The sequence below is a fragment of the Megascapheus bottae genome, chromosome 26 (genome assembly GCF_031878675.1).
Source record: "Megascapheus bottae isolate mThoBot1 chromosome 26, mThoBot2.hap1, whole genome shotgun sequence".
NCBI classification, from domain to species: Eukaryota; Metazoa; Chordata; class Mammalia; order Rodentia; family Geomyidae; genus Megascapheus; species Megascapheus bottae.
Window position 1 is genome coordinate 20,939,962 of NC_143534.1, and position 13,546 is coordinate 20,953,507.

At 39.8% G+C, this 13,546-nt stretch overlaps 1 protein-coding gene across 3 annotated transcripts in view; it reads right to left on the minus strand.

The window, feature by feature from the left end:
• The window catches only part of Mpp7 (MAGUK p55 scaffold protein 7), a 188,184-nt gene that overhangs the window by 120,457 nt on the left and 54,181 nt on the right, over nucleotides 1-13,546 (minus strand). For 2 of the 3 annotated variants that reach the window (XM_090319105.1, XM_090319102.1), the window contains exon 3: nucleotides 4,417-4,535. In XM_090319105.1, the coding sequence (XP_090175231.1) occupies nucleotides 4,417-4,535 (119 nt within the window). The remainder of the gene's footprint in view (nucleotides 1-4,416; nucleotides 4,536-13,546) is intronic. The other variant, XM_090319103.1, reaches the window with a different exon arrangement.

Genomic DNA, 13,546 nt, shown 5'->3' on the forward strand with positions numbered 1-13,546 from the left:
ACTCATATTAACATAAGAAATTCACGCTATAAGCAAAATGACCTCAATCCTATTAGCCAATACATCATGTCTAGCTTTCAGCACAAATTTACGAGTCATGACAATTGCAAGGAAAACAGTCTTGAGGAGATGAAGCAAGCAGTGGAATTAGATTCCGATATGACAGACTTTGGAACTAGGTGATAAGAATCTAGAGTAAGTAAATGTGACAATATGCTAAGCTCTCCAATGGCAAAAGGGCACAACATGCAAGAACAGAGGGACAATGTAAGCAGAGAGATGGAAACTGACAGACTATCAAAAGAAAGTGGCACAAATTAGATACAACTAGAATAGAAGAATGTCTTATAACAGGCTCATCATCAGTAGAATGAACATAGCCAGGAAAGCTGGGAGATAGGCTCAGAGAAACTTCCCAAGCTGAGTGGCTCAAGTGGTAGGGCACCCGCCTTGCAAAGGCTAGGTCTTGAGTTCAAACCTCAGTATGAGCAAATAAAGAAAGAAGGAAGGAAGGAAAGAAGGAAGGGAGGAAAGAAGGAAGGGAGGGAGGGAGAGAGAATGGTATATAAATTGAGAAAAATGTTTCCTTTGTTTACAGACCATACAATTGTTTCCTTTGTTTACAGACAATACAATTATGTTAAAAACCACAAGAATAATAACAAAAAAACTCTGGATGCTACCAGGATGTTGGTGGCGCAAGCCTGTTATCCCAGCAGTTACTCAAAAGGATGAGATCTGAGAATCTCAGTTCAAGGTCAACCTGAGCAGGAAAGTTCATGAGACTCATAACTTCAATTAGCCGGCAAAAATACAGAAGAGGAAGTTCAGTTCAAGTGACAGAGCACAAACCTTGTGTGGAAAAAGCCAAGCAAGAACACAAGGCTCAAAGTACAAACATTAGTGCCTATACTAAATAAATAAATAAGTCCTCCACTGAACCCTGTAAGATCATCTGACTTCTTTCTAGTGACAAGCTCAATCTCCTGAGGTGACATGCTTCACCTCTTACACATATGGTCAGGACAAAACTGTTCCTTCTTAAATACATTTTCATTAGACTCCAAGGTTATACATATTTTAAACTGTGTGGTAGTTTACAGCTGCTTTGTGCATGCGTGCGTGTGTGTGCGTGTGCGTGCGTGTGTGTGTGTGTGTGTGTGTGTGTGTGTGTGTGTCTCCTGGGGCTTGAATTTAGGACCTGGGCATTGTCCCTGAGCTATTTTCCTCAAGGCTAGCAATCTACCACTGGAGCTTTCTGGTAATTAATTGGATATAAGTGTCTCATGGACTTACCTGCCCAGGCTGGCTTTGAACCATAAGCCTCAGGTCTCCGCTAGGATTATTAAAGTTGTGAGCTACCAGCACCCAGCTTAACAGCTGCCGAGAGAGACAGACAGACAGACAGACAGACAGACAGACAGACAGACAAACAGAGTCAGACAGAGAGAGAGAAAGAGAGAGAGACAGAGAGACAGAAAGACAGAGACACAGAGAGACAGAGACACAGAGACAGAGACACAGACAGAGACAGAGAAAGAGACACAGAGACAGGGAGAGAGAGGGAGATAGAACTGAAAATTCTATACTAGTATAAAATCAAATTTTGTGTTCACCCAGTTATAAATCATGTACTAACAATTTTTACTTCAGGCGAAAGAGCATAAAACCCAAGCACATTTTGATTCACTCTTCTCAAACAAATTCCTTTAGCTCTACCAAGATTTATGTTCAAAAGCTACGGATTCTATCCTCTAGCCTGCAGTAGAGGCATTTGGAATACAGCTGAGCGGTTTGTTCCAGCTGTTTCAAACTGTGATCCCATGAGCTGGCCTCCTGGAGGCAAGACTTTACGTATTTAAAGCTAATAGAATGGGTCAGACAGAGGACACGCTGCATGTCTGCATCTGATCAAAGCTGGGACGTAGTAAGAAATTGGACAAGTACTAGAAGTACGAAATAAAACTAATTTAAAAAATAATTCCAGAGTAATTACTATCCCCCCCCCAAATATAGATGGGATCGCACACATTAAGTGTGTTATCTAAATACAGGCAACATCTGTTTATTTGTTTCAGCGTTTGTGAGAAAACAGATATTGACACTCGGAATGATTCTTAACTATTTGTTATGGATTAAAAAAAACCTTTGGAAACCAGCCTATGCTGAAGACTCAACTGCCAGTTTAACTAGGAGTTTGCTTAATACATTAGTTTTTGTCCTTGTAATAGAAATAACAATCCTCTCTGTAGTTTCTTTTCAGCTCTGTGTATGGGACAATAATCATGATTTCCCTCAATACTTAATAATACCTACTTAAATGTGCCTAGTGTACATGCTATCAAAGAATTTTGAGCTTTACTATTATCTGAGACTCATTACTTAGATATCATCAATTTCAACTTCCATTTTGTAGGTAAGGAAACTACAGACATGCTATAAATCAATATAAATAAATGTTCATCCATTGACTCTGGGGAATGTTGAATGCACAGGGGATGATGATGTCAATTTAAACACATTTTATTCCTTTTATCAAATGATCAAATCCATAGAAATAAATCCAGAGTGAGTTAAAGTCATGGCCCAACATTGGTCTCGCAGAAGCTAGACCCAAAGTTCAATTCCCAGTACTATCAATTAAACAAACAAACAGACAAACAGCTATTCAATTTCCATATATTCAACATACAGGTATTACCTCACCAAGTCATAAACTTCATCAATTGTAATCCCAAGATTATTTCTTTTTTTTTTCTTTTATCTTCCAATCCTGGAGCTTAAATTCAGACCTGAGCGCTGTCCTTGGGCTTTCTTTTCTTTTTTATCCCCCATATATTTTTTATTGTAATTAATAGAAGGGTTACATTATATTCACCAGATAGAAGGTGCATTACTTCACAAACATTGATACCCTTTCTCATATCTTGGTCCCCATTTCCTTCCCCCCACCCCAGTCCCTCATCTTGTTTTCCTCCCTTCCCTATCCAACTTCAAATAACCAAATACCCATATATACAATATATCAGATATCAGGTGAAATACTGTAACAATATGAGATAACCAAGGGACAGCAAAAGAGATGAGAGATAACATAGTACATTATGTCCTTGGGCTTTCTTAAAGCCAGAGCACTTCCACTTGAGCCCCAGCTTTTTCCATGTATGTTACTGAGGAGTCGATCCGAGGTCTTCATGTATGCTAGGCAAGCACTCTACTACTAGGCCAAAGTCCCAGCCCACAAGACTATTTCTCTAACAAACACCAAAAAGTCAACTAAATTGCCTGTGGTTATTTGGAACATAATGATACCTTGGCAATTATGTCCTTATGAAAAAAATAAATAAATGAACAAATAAGTCCTGGTCCTTAAGTGTATTTCCAGGGACATGCTAGCATACTAACTTTCTTGAGAATTATTACTGTCCAAAGCACACAAATTTCAGTAAATGGGACAAGAATCAAATAGCATTTTCCTATTCGGTAATACAACTGTAACTCAGAGGTGGCTTATTTTCAAATTCTATACATCAATTAAAAACCTCTTATCATGACAGACAACCATAACAAATTTAGCTGAATGACACACAGGTCCAGATTTCATGCACAGATTTCGACCTCCAACAGGATACGGTCAGACTCTGAATTTCTTTCAGCTTGAGTTAAAGAAGAGAAAATGCAATTCATATTTCCAGAAGCAAGAGTGGCATATTTTCCAGTAAGTTCCTTGTTCTCATTTTACTATTTTAAGAACTCTGATCCCTGGTTTTGGGTGCTGATCATTTTCATGGCATAATACTTTACTAGAACTGTCTCTGAGAACTGTTTTTATTCCTATTTAGCCTCCACTGTATTTATCTGCAAAATACCATTTCCATGGAGTGGGGCCAACAGAAGAAACAGCTTACTAGAATTTCAGTTGACTTTGTTAAAGGAAATTATTTTAAATTAATGTGGCTACTGCACTGCTGCCATTCTTGACCTCAGAAAAGCTATGCCTTCTAATTTCCTTTTTTGTTGTTGTTGTTGTCTCAAACATTTATTTATTTAAGTTACATTCCAGCTCATGAACATGGACCATAAAAAAAAAAGTCTAAACCCTTCCTGCTATTATTTCATGTGCTTTTTCTAAACGGGGACAACCACATGTTTGCTGGATTTGTATGCACAGCCAGATCAGTGCCATTAAGTGAAATCATCGATGTATTTCTGGTAGGATCTTTAACAACTTCCACACCCGTCCGCTGAAATGGAACAAGGCTGTTTTATTTTCAGAGAGCAACAATTTGATCTTGGGTTTACTAGATGGCGCTCAAAATAATTTTCCATATGCTTTTTTTTTTTTCATGCCCAACCAAAAGAGAGAGACACAGAGAGACAGAGAGAAAGAGAATCTGACTTCAGCCATGGTTTTACCTTTACCAGTGAATGCAGGCTTTTTTCACCAAACATATCCCAAAGGAAGGTCAAGTCTTCCTGACTATCCACATGTGGCTGCAGCTGGTCAGGCAAAGCAGCCAACAGCTCATACAGACCTGTAAAATGAAAATAAAACACACAGCGTAATCTTAGAGTGATCTCATTCATTTTGCTGAAGGTGTATGTGCATGTGGCGGCTGGAACGTGTCTTTTTGTTTTGTTTTGTTTGAAACTGGGTCTATACTCTGGGCCTTCACGCCAAACACTTCTGCAAAGAAAGAGAGGAAAGGCTGAAGTGTTTTGAATTTTCAATTCCAAAAAAAGTATAGATAACAACTAGTTTGTTTGTTTTTAATCTTTCTCAGTAGTCACTATTCTGTCACCATCCAAGTTTACAGAACCCACGAGAGAAATTATGTACAGGTTTTCCAAGAAGAAGAAAGAAGGAGAAGAAGGAGAAGAAAGAGGAAGAGGAGGAGGAGGAGGAGGAGAAGAAGAAAGAAGAAGAAGAGGAGGAGGAGGAGGAGAAGCAGGAGGAGGAGGAAGAGAAAGAGGAGAAAGAGAAGAGGAGAAAGAGGAGGAGAAAGAAGCATATGTTCCTTTCTTAATCATTATTACATTTCTGTCTGTGTTAGCCAAAGACTACAATGAGTCACGAAAAGGAAAAACTTCCTTAGGAGAAGAGAAAATTGATTAAAAAAAAAAAAAAGGTCTATTAAGAACGTTTTGTGATTTCCAAAAAGTTCCCAATATCAGATAGTTTCAAAAAATTGCATTATCAAACATGTAAAATAAAGTTCAGCCAAGTCAGATAAAACATACAGAGGGTTTCATGTATTTAGTCAACCATAAAAAGGTATGTGGAATTCAGTCTAACTCTGGGGTCTGTAAAGTTCATCTAACTCCCAGGTGAAAGAGTTAAAAGGGCAAAAGCAGGTTGTCAGTGGCACTCATGGAAGATTCTAGAAGCAGACAGTAGCTCAGTGTTCCACAGTAGCAGGCTACAGGAGCCATCCGTCTCCATCACAGGCCGTCAGACTCCTGTCCAAGAAATGTTGCAACAACATTCGCCTGAGACTCTTTTGGGAGGTGACCTGGCAGGAGTCGGTATCAATTCATTGCACATGTTTTATTTTCCAGTGGGATTACACGAGGTAAAAAGGACAAAATTCCTTTTATTTCTGTCTGCTGTCTACAAAAACACCAAGATCTCCTGGGACTTCCAACACACGGGACCGTTGTTATTTCTGGTCTGAAAAAGAACTGTTGTTCATCACAAGAACAGCTTTACAAGATATTTAGCCAGCAAAGAATAGCAAGTGATAGGTAGCTGCCAATTAGTGGATTGTCTAATCAGAGATACAGTTCACAATCAAATGCATTTAGAGACCATTTCAAAGTAACAGGGGCAACTAGAGAGACTGGACTGAATTCACACATTCCTGGAGTTGTAACTGAGCCAGAAAACCAAAATCAAAAACAAAGAAACAACAAAATCAATACAAAGTGAAAATGTTCAATGGAAAAAAAAAAAAGTTTCCCAAATTACATTGTTAAGTATTCTTGGTATTTTACAATTGTTTCCTTCAACAACATGGCTTTCTGCCGAAACCAGCTCTTATTTACAATTTAATAAAACTATTTTAAAGCATTTCAGCTTATAATAATACATGCCTCTCTATATATCTAGGCATGCACACATATAAAAGCATTCAACAATTGCCATGATCAGTTGTCCAAGTCAGAGATTCAAAACACAAAGGAGTGTGACTCAAGAAGTAAGATCCCTGCTACATATTATCTACATGGTTCTAAGTTCAAATCTCAGGCCCATCCAAAAAAAATACAAATGTAAAATTATGCAGAAAGAGGGAAGACTCTCGTTTTACAATTGGTTTCAGGAGTTTTAAAAAAGATATTACCAGGCAAGCAAATGAAGTCATATCTTCAAAGTATATTACGTAAAAAAATGAATGCTGTAATTGGAAGGTAAAAACAAGAGGGGGAAGAGGGGAGAGGAAAGAAGTGATATGGACTTAGAAGTCATGGAATTGTAATCCCTTTGCACACTACTTAATAGTAACAGTAAAAACGCAAAAAACTCACATAGCTATTTATATGTACATATGTGAATATAACCTATTCTTTGGTAATATAACCTAGAATTTAATTAAAGACAATAACTCAGCAGTGCTTTGCACACATGGAAGCATCAGTAGAGGATTAAATGAGTTACCGTTAACATACTCCCCATAACACAGAAAGTGCTCAGTGAGTTATATATGTCATTCAGTAGGATAATTACTGTTATTTTATTGCTTTTGATTATGTTAATCATATTATTATTAGATACTGTTGCTGAAGTGGGAAAACAGACTAGTTCAACCCCTGTGCTCATACTTAGAGCATTTCACATAACTTAGTTTTGAGCTTTGTTTCTATGTCTTTACAAAGTACATGATGGGACTAGGAATTTAGCTTAGGGGAGGAACATTTTGTTTTGCAAAAATAAATAAAAATGATAACCTGCTTGACTCAATGTATTCATATACCACTTTGTGCAATGGCAACTCCTTTGTACAACTACTTAAAGATAAAAATAAAATAAAATAAAATGGCTGGGTGCCAGTGGCTCACGCCTGTGATCCCAGCTACTCAGGAGACTGAGATGTAAGGATCACAATTTGAAGCCAGCCCAGGCACGGGAAGTCCATGAGACTCTTACCTCCAATTAACCACCAGACAACTGGAAGTGGCACTATAGCTCATCGTGAGAGAGTGGGAACCTTGAGCTGAAGAGCTCAGGGACAGTGCCCAGGCCCAGAGTTCAAATTCCATAACCAACCAAAAATAATCATAACCATAATCATAAATAAGATGGTAACTTAAATGTAGGTTATCTACCACACACACACACACACACACACACACACACACACACACACAGAACAGAAAAACTGGTGAACTCTGGGCAATAGAAATGTATTCAGTTCCTTTCTGGAGGGTGGGAAGTTCAAACAAGATGCTTGGTTGGAGGTGTGGCTAAAACACTTGCCTAGCTAGCACAAAACCCTGCATTCAAACCCTAGTACTGTCAAAACTATAAGAACAGCAATACTTAAACTTTCATAAATACAAACAGTAAATGTGGGCCTGGCTGACTGGTCAAGGGGTACAGAGTGCTAAGCAAGTGCAGATGTGGTGGTACACATCTGTAATCCTAGATAAGAGAGGCTGAGGCAGGAGAAGGGTAAGTCCAAGGTTAGTCTGGGCTTCATAGTAAGTATACCTGGGGAGGGTATTTGTGTCACATCAGTTCTTGAAGCAAAGGCAAGAGGGCCTAAGAGCAAATGAGTAAGAAGGGACTGAATTGGCTTTTATGGTAAATCTATTCTTGTAAGGCCCTGTAACCCAACCACTGCTTCAGAGGCCCACCTCTCCCACACTGTGTACTGGAGATCAGGCTTCCACCACGGGAACTTTGGAGAGTCTATCAATGACAACTTCCTGGCTGTGACACCCACTCTGCTGTAACTGAACAAGATATTATCAATGGAAGAGAAAATGAGAGCTCTAGATCATATATGAGAATCTCCATTATCTCCGGGAAGATAGAGGAGAGGGGAGGGAAAAGAAGAGGAAGAGGAGAGAGGGGAGGGGAGGGGAGGAGAGGAGAAGATTGTGACCAGACACTGGTGGCTCATATCTGTAACTCTACTCAAAGAATGAGATTTGAGGAGCTTGGTTTGAAAGACAGCCCAGGAAGAAAAGTCTGAGCTTGTTTCCAATTAACCAGCAAAAAACTAGAAGTAGATCTGTGGCTCAAGTGGTAGAGCACCAGGCTGGGTCAAAAAAGCCATTTGAGGGTAAGAAGCCTTGAGTCCAAGTCCTCACCAAAAGAGAAGAGAAGAAAGGTTGGGGGGGGAGGGTGGAGGAAGGGAGGGAGGGAGGAAGGAAGGGAGGGAGGGAGGGAGGGAGAGAAAAAAAAGGTTTCAATGGACAGATAAAGCACTCAATCACTGGCACAGAGTAGACAGTTGATTAAAAAAAATCATGTTCTCCTTTCCTTGATACGTCTTCCTTTAGAAGGAAAATGCCCCTTCAATTTAATGGTTCAAAGTCAAAATAACTTATCCATACATTGCAAGCAAATACAATGCTATACCTGGAAAGAAAACCTCCCTAGTCTTTTACATATGGAAAGTGTTAACGTCACCCAAGACCTACTTACATTTCATGGAATAAGCCATATTATCCTAAAAAGTTTTTGAAAAATAATTTTTTCAGTTAGCAAAAGCTTATAAAACCGAGTTTTCTGGGGTTTACTGGCTTTATGCAATCCTAATTTATATACCACCACAGTCTGGCAGGCCAGAGACACAAGAGCAGTTCCTTCTGTTCAGCTACCACATTTGATTGCCCCATGGCCAGTCAGAAGAGATGAGACACTGTCAACCACAAAAGAAAGACACAGAGAAAGAGCTAGCAAGCATAAACAGTATGCAGTCACCAAAGACCACAGTTACCTGTCCTCGAAAAAAAAAATGTATAGTCTCGAGAAACAATCACTGTCCTTCCACGTAACAGTGCCTGGGTTCTGATGTGTTTAAAAACACTACTGTATTCAGGTCATAGAGTTCCGATAATAAAGAACATTGTGGGGGGGAAAACCAAGACGGGTGGGGGGTGTGGGGGGGGGAGGCAAATGGGTACCAAGACATGTGAAAGGGTATCAATGTACGTGAATTAATGCACCTTCTATCTGGCAAATATCATGTAACCCTTTTACTAATTACAATAAAAAATACAAAAAAAAAGAACATTGTGAAATGCAAGTGGGTTTTGGTGCTGGAAAGTTAGAGCAGTGAGAAATAAAAGAGTTTAGATAGCTAGGAATATCTTAACATTATTTTATCTAAGTCTTCTTGGTCCCTGAGCAAGACCTGGGGTAATGAAATTTTACCCTACACTCCATAGCTATTCAAACGTGTAAATGCCTCATTCCAATAAACATTTATAGTAGCAATGGATCAAATACTATCCAAGGCTTTAAAGATCTAAGGCAAATCAATCATGATTCCTGTCCTATGAGGTTACAGTGATTTAAAAAAAAAAAGCACAGAGAAGATCTATTAGTAAACACAGGACATGGCTATAATTCTGGGCAAAAGCAGAGGAATAAAGGACTCATACCTACAAAGGAGGGAGGAAATATCAGGAAAGTCTTCAAAGAAGTAACAACCAATTATGCCCCATATGGTTTGAATGTGTGCTCCACAAAGCACAGATTAGAAATGTAACACAGGAGTGAAGGAGGCACTGAGGAGAGCTGAGTATGCCCCATGGATAGATTTCCCATGCGAGTGGGTTCACTCTCAAGGGAGTGAGTTTCTTCAAGTTAAGTCTGTCTGTATGCTCACCCTCCCCTCTCCCCCGACTAACTAGTATACAGAGGTCCTCATGAGCTTTTCAGCTCAAGGGAAAGTGCCCAGGCCCAGATTAGCGCTCTATCACTTTGAACCACAGTTCCACTTCCAGTTTTCTGGTGGTTAATCGGAGGCAAGAGTCTCACTGACTTTTGTGACCCAGCTGGCTTTGAATCACGATCCTCAGATCTCAGCCTCTTGAGTAGCTAGGATTACAGGAGTGAGCCACAAGCACCCGGCTGTACTGTTCTGTAAGACCAATGTATGATGCTGTCAATAGCCAAATGAACCTTAGCTGAAAAAAAGCACTCTCAACTCTTCTAGAACCTTGAGACAATAAAATTCTGTTCATAATAAGTCTGCCAGTCTGTGGAAAATAGTCCCCTATATCTAAAGAGGATCTATTCTAAGATTCCTAATGAATTACAGTCTCAAGCACTATGTATACTAAGTTGTTTCCTATTTTATACTCTAGCATTTTGAGGCTATGATTAAATCACTTAAAGTTTACCTGAATACAAGCACTGCATTACTGTGACAGGAAATCTGGTGAAGGCTGACTAAGTGATTAATAACAGCGGAAACACACTGGATAAAAAAATTAGAGGCTGGGAATGTGGCTTAGTGGTAGAATGCTTGCCTGGCATGAATGAAGCCCTGGTTTCAATTGTTCAGTATCACATATACAGAAAAAGAGTCAGAAGTGGCACTGTGGCTCAAGTGGTAGAGCCTCCAGCAAAAGAAGCTCAGGGACAATGCCCAGGACCTGAGTTCAAGCCCCAGGAATGGAGGAAAAAATGGTTTTCATACTTGTCATTTATTTATGAAAAAAACTGTTTATACCCTCGGTGGAATGGCACAAGATTTCATCACACACTATGCTTCCTGCTAGTTCTCCATAGTCTGCTTGAACTAATAATTCTGTGAGACCAATGTATGACACTGTCAATGGACCCTGGGGCCCAAGATGGTACCCAATTTACAACTTATCAATCTGTTTTTTTCTGGAGTTTTTCACTTAATATTTTTCAGACCACAAAAGACCATAGATAATAGAAACTCCATTAAACAAAATTGTGAGGAACTACTACATTCGGATTCGTAGCACAAATGCAACTTTCTTTGAAAGCTGTGTGGCTCATGTCACACAGCTATGCAGGAGATAGATCTCTGAGGATCATGGTTAGAAGCCAATGCAGGCAAGAAACTCTATGAGAGTCTTTATGTTCAATTAACCAGAAAAAAAAAAAGCTGAAAGTAAAGCTGTGACTCAAGTGGCAATGTACCAGCCCTGAACAAGAAAGCCCAAGTACTGAAACATACCAAAACAGGTAGACAGAGACTGGCAGGCCAGGATACCCCGACCTGTCCAGTGCACAGGTAATCGGAGCCGAGCAAGCCCCCTTGAGGATATATATAGGAACACCTGGGACTCTGTCTATAGACATTCTGCTGAAACTCAAAACAGGGTCACAGTGTCATCGGATGCTCCACTGTTAGCAAGCCCATGACAGGGAAGGAAGCAAAAGATAAAATGAGGAAAAAAGGAAGAGAAGCCTCTTTCTATTACATTGCCCCATGTATGTTCTCTACTGGCAGGGCTTAACATTATGCTGGCAGAAAAGGAGCAAGCAATGATATGTAGATCTAAAGCTATGAAAAGATAAGTGAGCCAATCTTCCACACACTGATGTTATATGCAGAGAATAGGGAGATAATTTGATCAAGGATTGGACAGTGCAAATTCACCTAATCAATGTAGTTATTGTAAAATATGCCAGCATCCATTTTTCCTTCCCTTTAAGCTTTCCTTCCTTCCAACGAAAAACATCTTTCTAAAATGCTACACAGCTGTAAGTACCTATTACTAACAGTCACATTGATCATACAGATTAGATTAAGCTATGGCATACACCTAAGGGCTTGATAGATTATCTTGTTTAGTGCTATTAATTTCTTCATGTTGCAAGAGGAAGTTTATTTAGTCTAGTAAGCATCTTTTTTTAAAAAAAGGTACATAAAAAACTGCTAAACTGATTTGCAATAAGAGTTTGAGATCAAGTGCAAGATGAGGTGAATAAAGCCTAGAAAAAAAGTGCAATGAAACATGACAAGTCAAAGATGCAAGTAGAGAGCCAAAAAAATTATCACATAGAGCAACGGTTAGTCTAATAAATAACTAGGAAAAAGCAGAGTACAAGATTATTCTCCTATGGATTCAGAAAACAATGACCTTTGCAAACAGCCATTTCTAGCAAACACTTCAATGAATATTCACCCTTTAAAATAATTTTTCTTGTTCGTATTCTTGTCTTGGGGTTTGAGCTCAGAGCCTGGATGCTGGCCTTAGGTTGGCCCTCTATCACTTGAGCCCCATCTCCACTTCTGGCTTTTGGCTAGTTAATTGCAGAAAAGAGGCTCACTGACTTTCCTGCCTGGGTTGGCTTCCAACTTCAGTCTTCACACCTCAACCTCCTCAGTGGCTACAATTGCAGGCATGAGTCACCAGTGTCCAGCTAGCGACATTTTTAAACACTGCAGATTCTACATGTTAGATGCAGTTCAAGGAAGTTACCAGTGAGTGAAAAAGACAAAGACTCATCCCTTCACGAAGCTAACTTACTACGGAAAAGACAATCAACACCCTAGTAAAGTGCACAATACACTACCAAGTGACAAGAGGTGACAAAAAAGGACAGAATGGCATAGTTGAAGGTAATTCCTGAGAGTTTAGGCAGCCAGCACATAACAATGACTTAAGAAATGATCCTGATGAGCCACCAAGAGACAGTACTTACACCAAGAGTAAGCACAGGATTGAATGAAGAAGGAGGACTTAGCCACCTTGTGTATCGAAGAGGCAAAAATCTGGAGACACAGACTCTAAGCCTCTAAGTCAGGATATTGGAGTCTTTGAGGAGCAAGGCAACATGCCCAATAGAACTGGAGCAGAAGCAGAGAGACAGCTTACGAGGTGATTTAAAAGAGGAAATATGAATCTGGAACATATATGGCCTGGAATGACAGACCACAAAGAGTTTTAAGTGTGTTAAGAGTGAAAAAAAAAAAGACATTGAAGGGTTTTGCATAAAGGAGTGATAACCCGTGACTTATATTTGAAATGCTTTGCTCTGGCTACTGAATTGTCAGGCTTCAGGAAACCAGAGGCAGAAGCAGACAGCTACCAATGGAAGATCAACATAGTAACCCAGAGACCAAGTGAGAGCTTGGATGCAGGCAGTAAGTGGTGAGATCTACCCAAATTCTAAGGAGCTTCCTCTGTGTGGATGTGGTGCTGGGAAGCCAGGGCTCAAAACTGCACACAAGGCTATGCAAGTCCTCTACCATTGAGCAATATTCCCAGCCTAGCTTCTGGGGAGATTCTAAAGGAAGTACTAAACAGAAACCTCAGTCTGGCTGAATGAACAATATGAAAAAAAAGGGGGAGCACGGGGGTCAGGAATGTGCCCTAGAGTGCTTGCGTAGCGTGCACAAAGATCCAGACTCAATTCCTCAGTATCACATACATAGAAAAAGCCAGAAGTGGTGTTGTGGTTCAAGTGGTAGAGCTCTGGCCTTGACAAAGCTCAAGGACAGTACCCGGGTCCTGATTTCAAGTCCCAGAACTGGCAAAAAAAAAAAAAAAAAAAGGAAAGAAATCAGACATAACTCCAATAATTTCTGGAGGTGTGTCGGGGTCC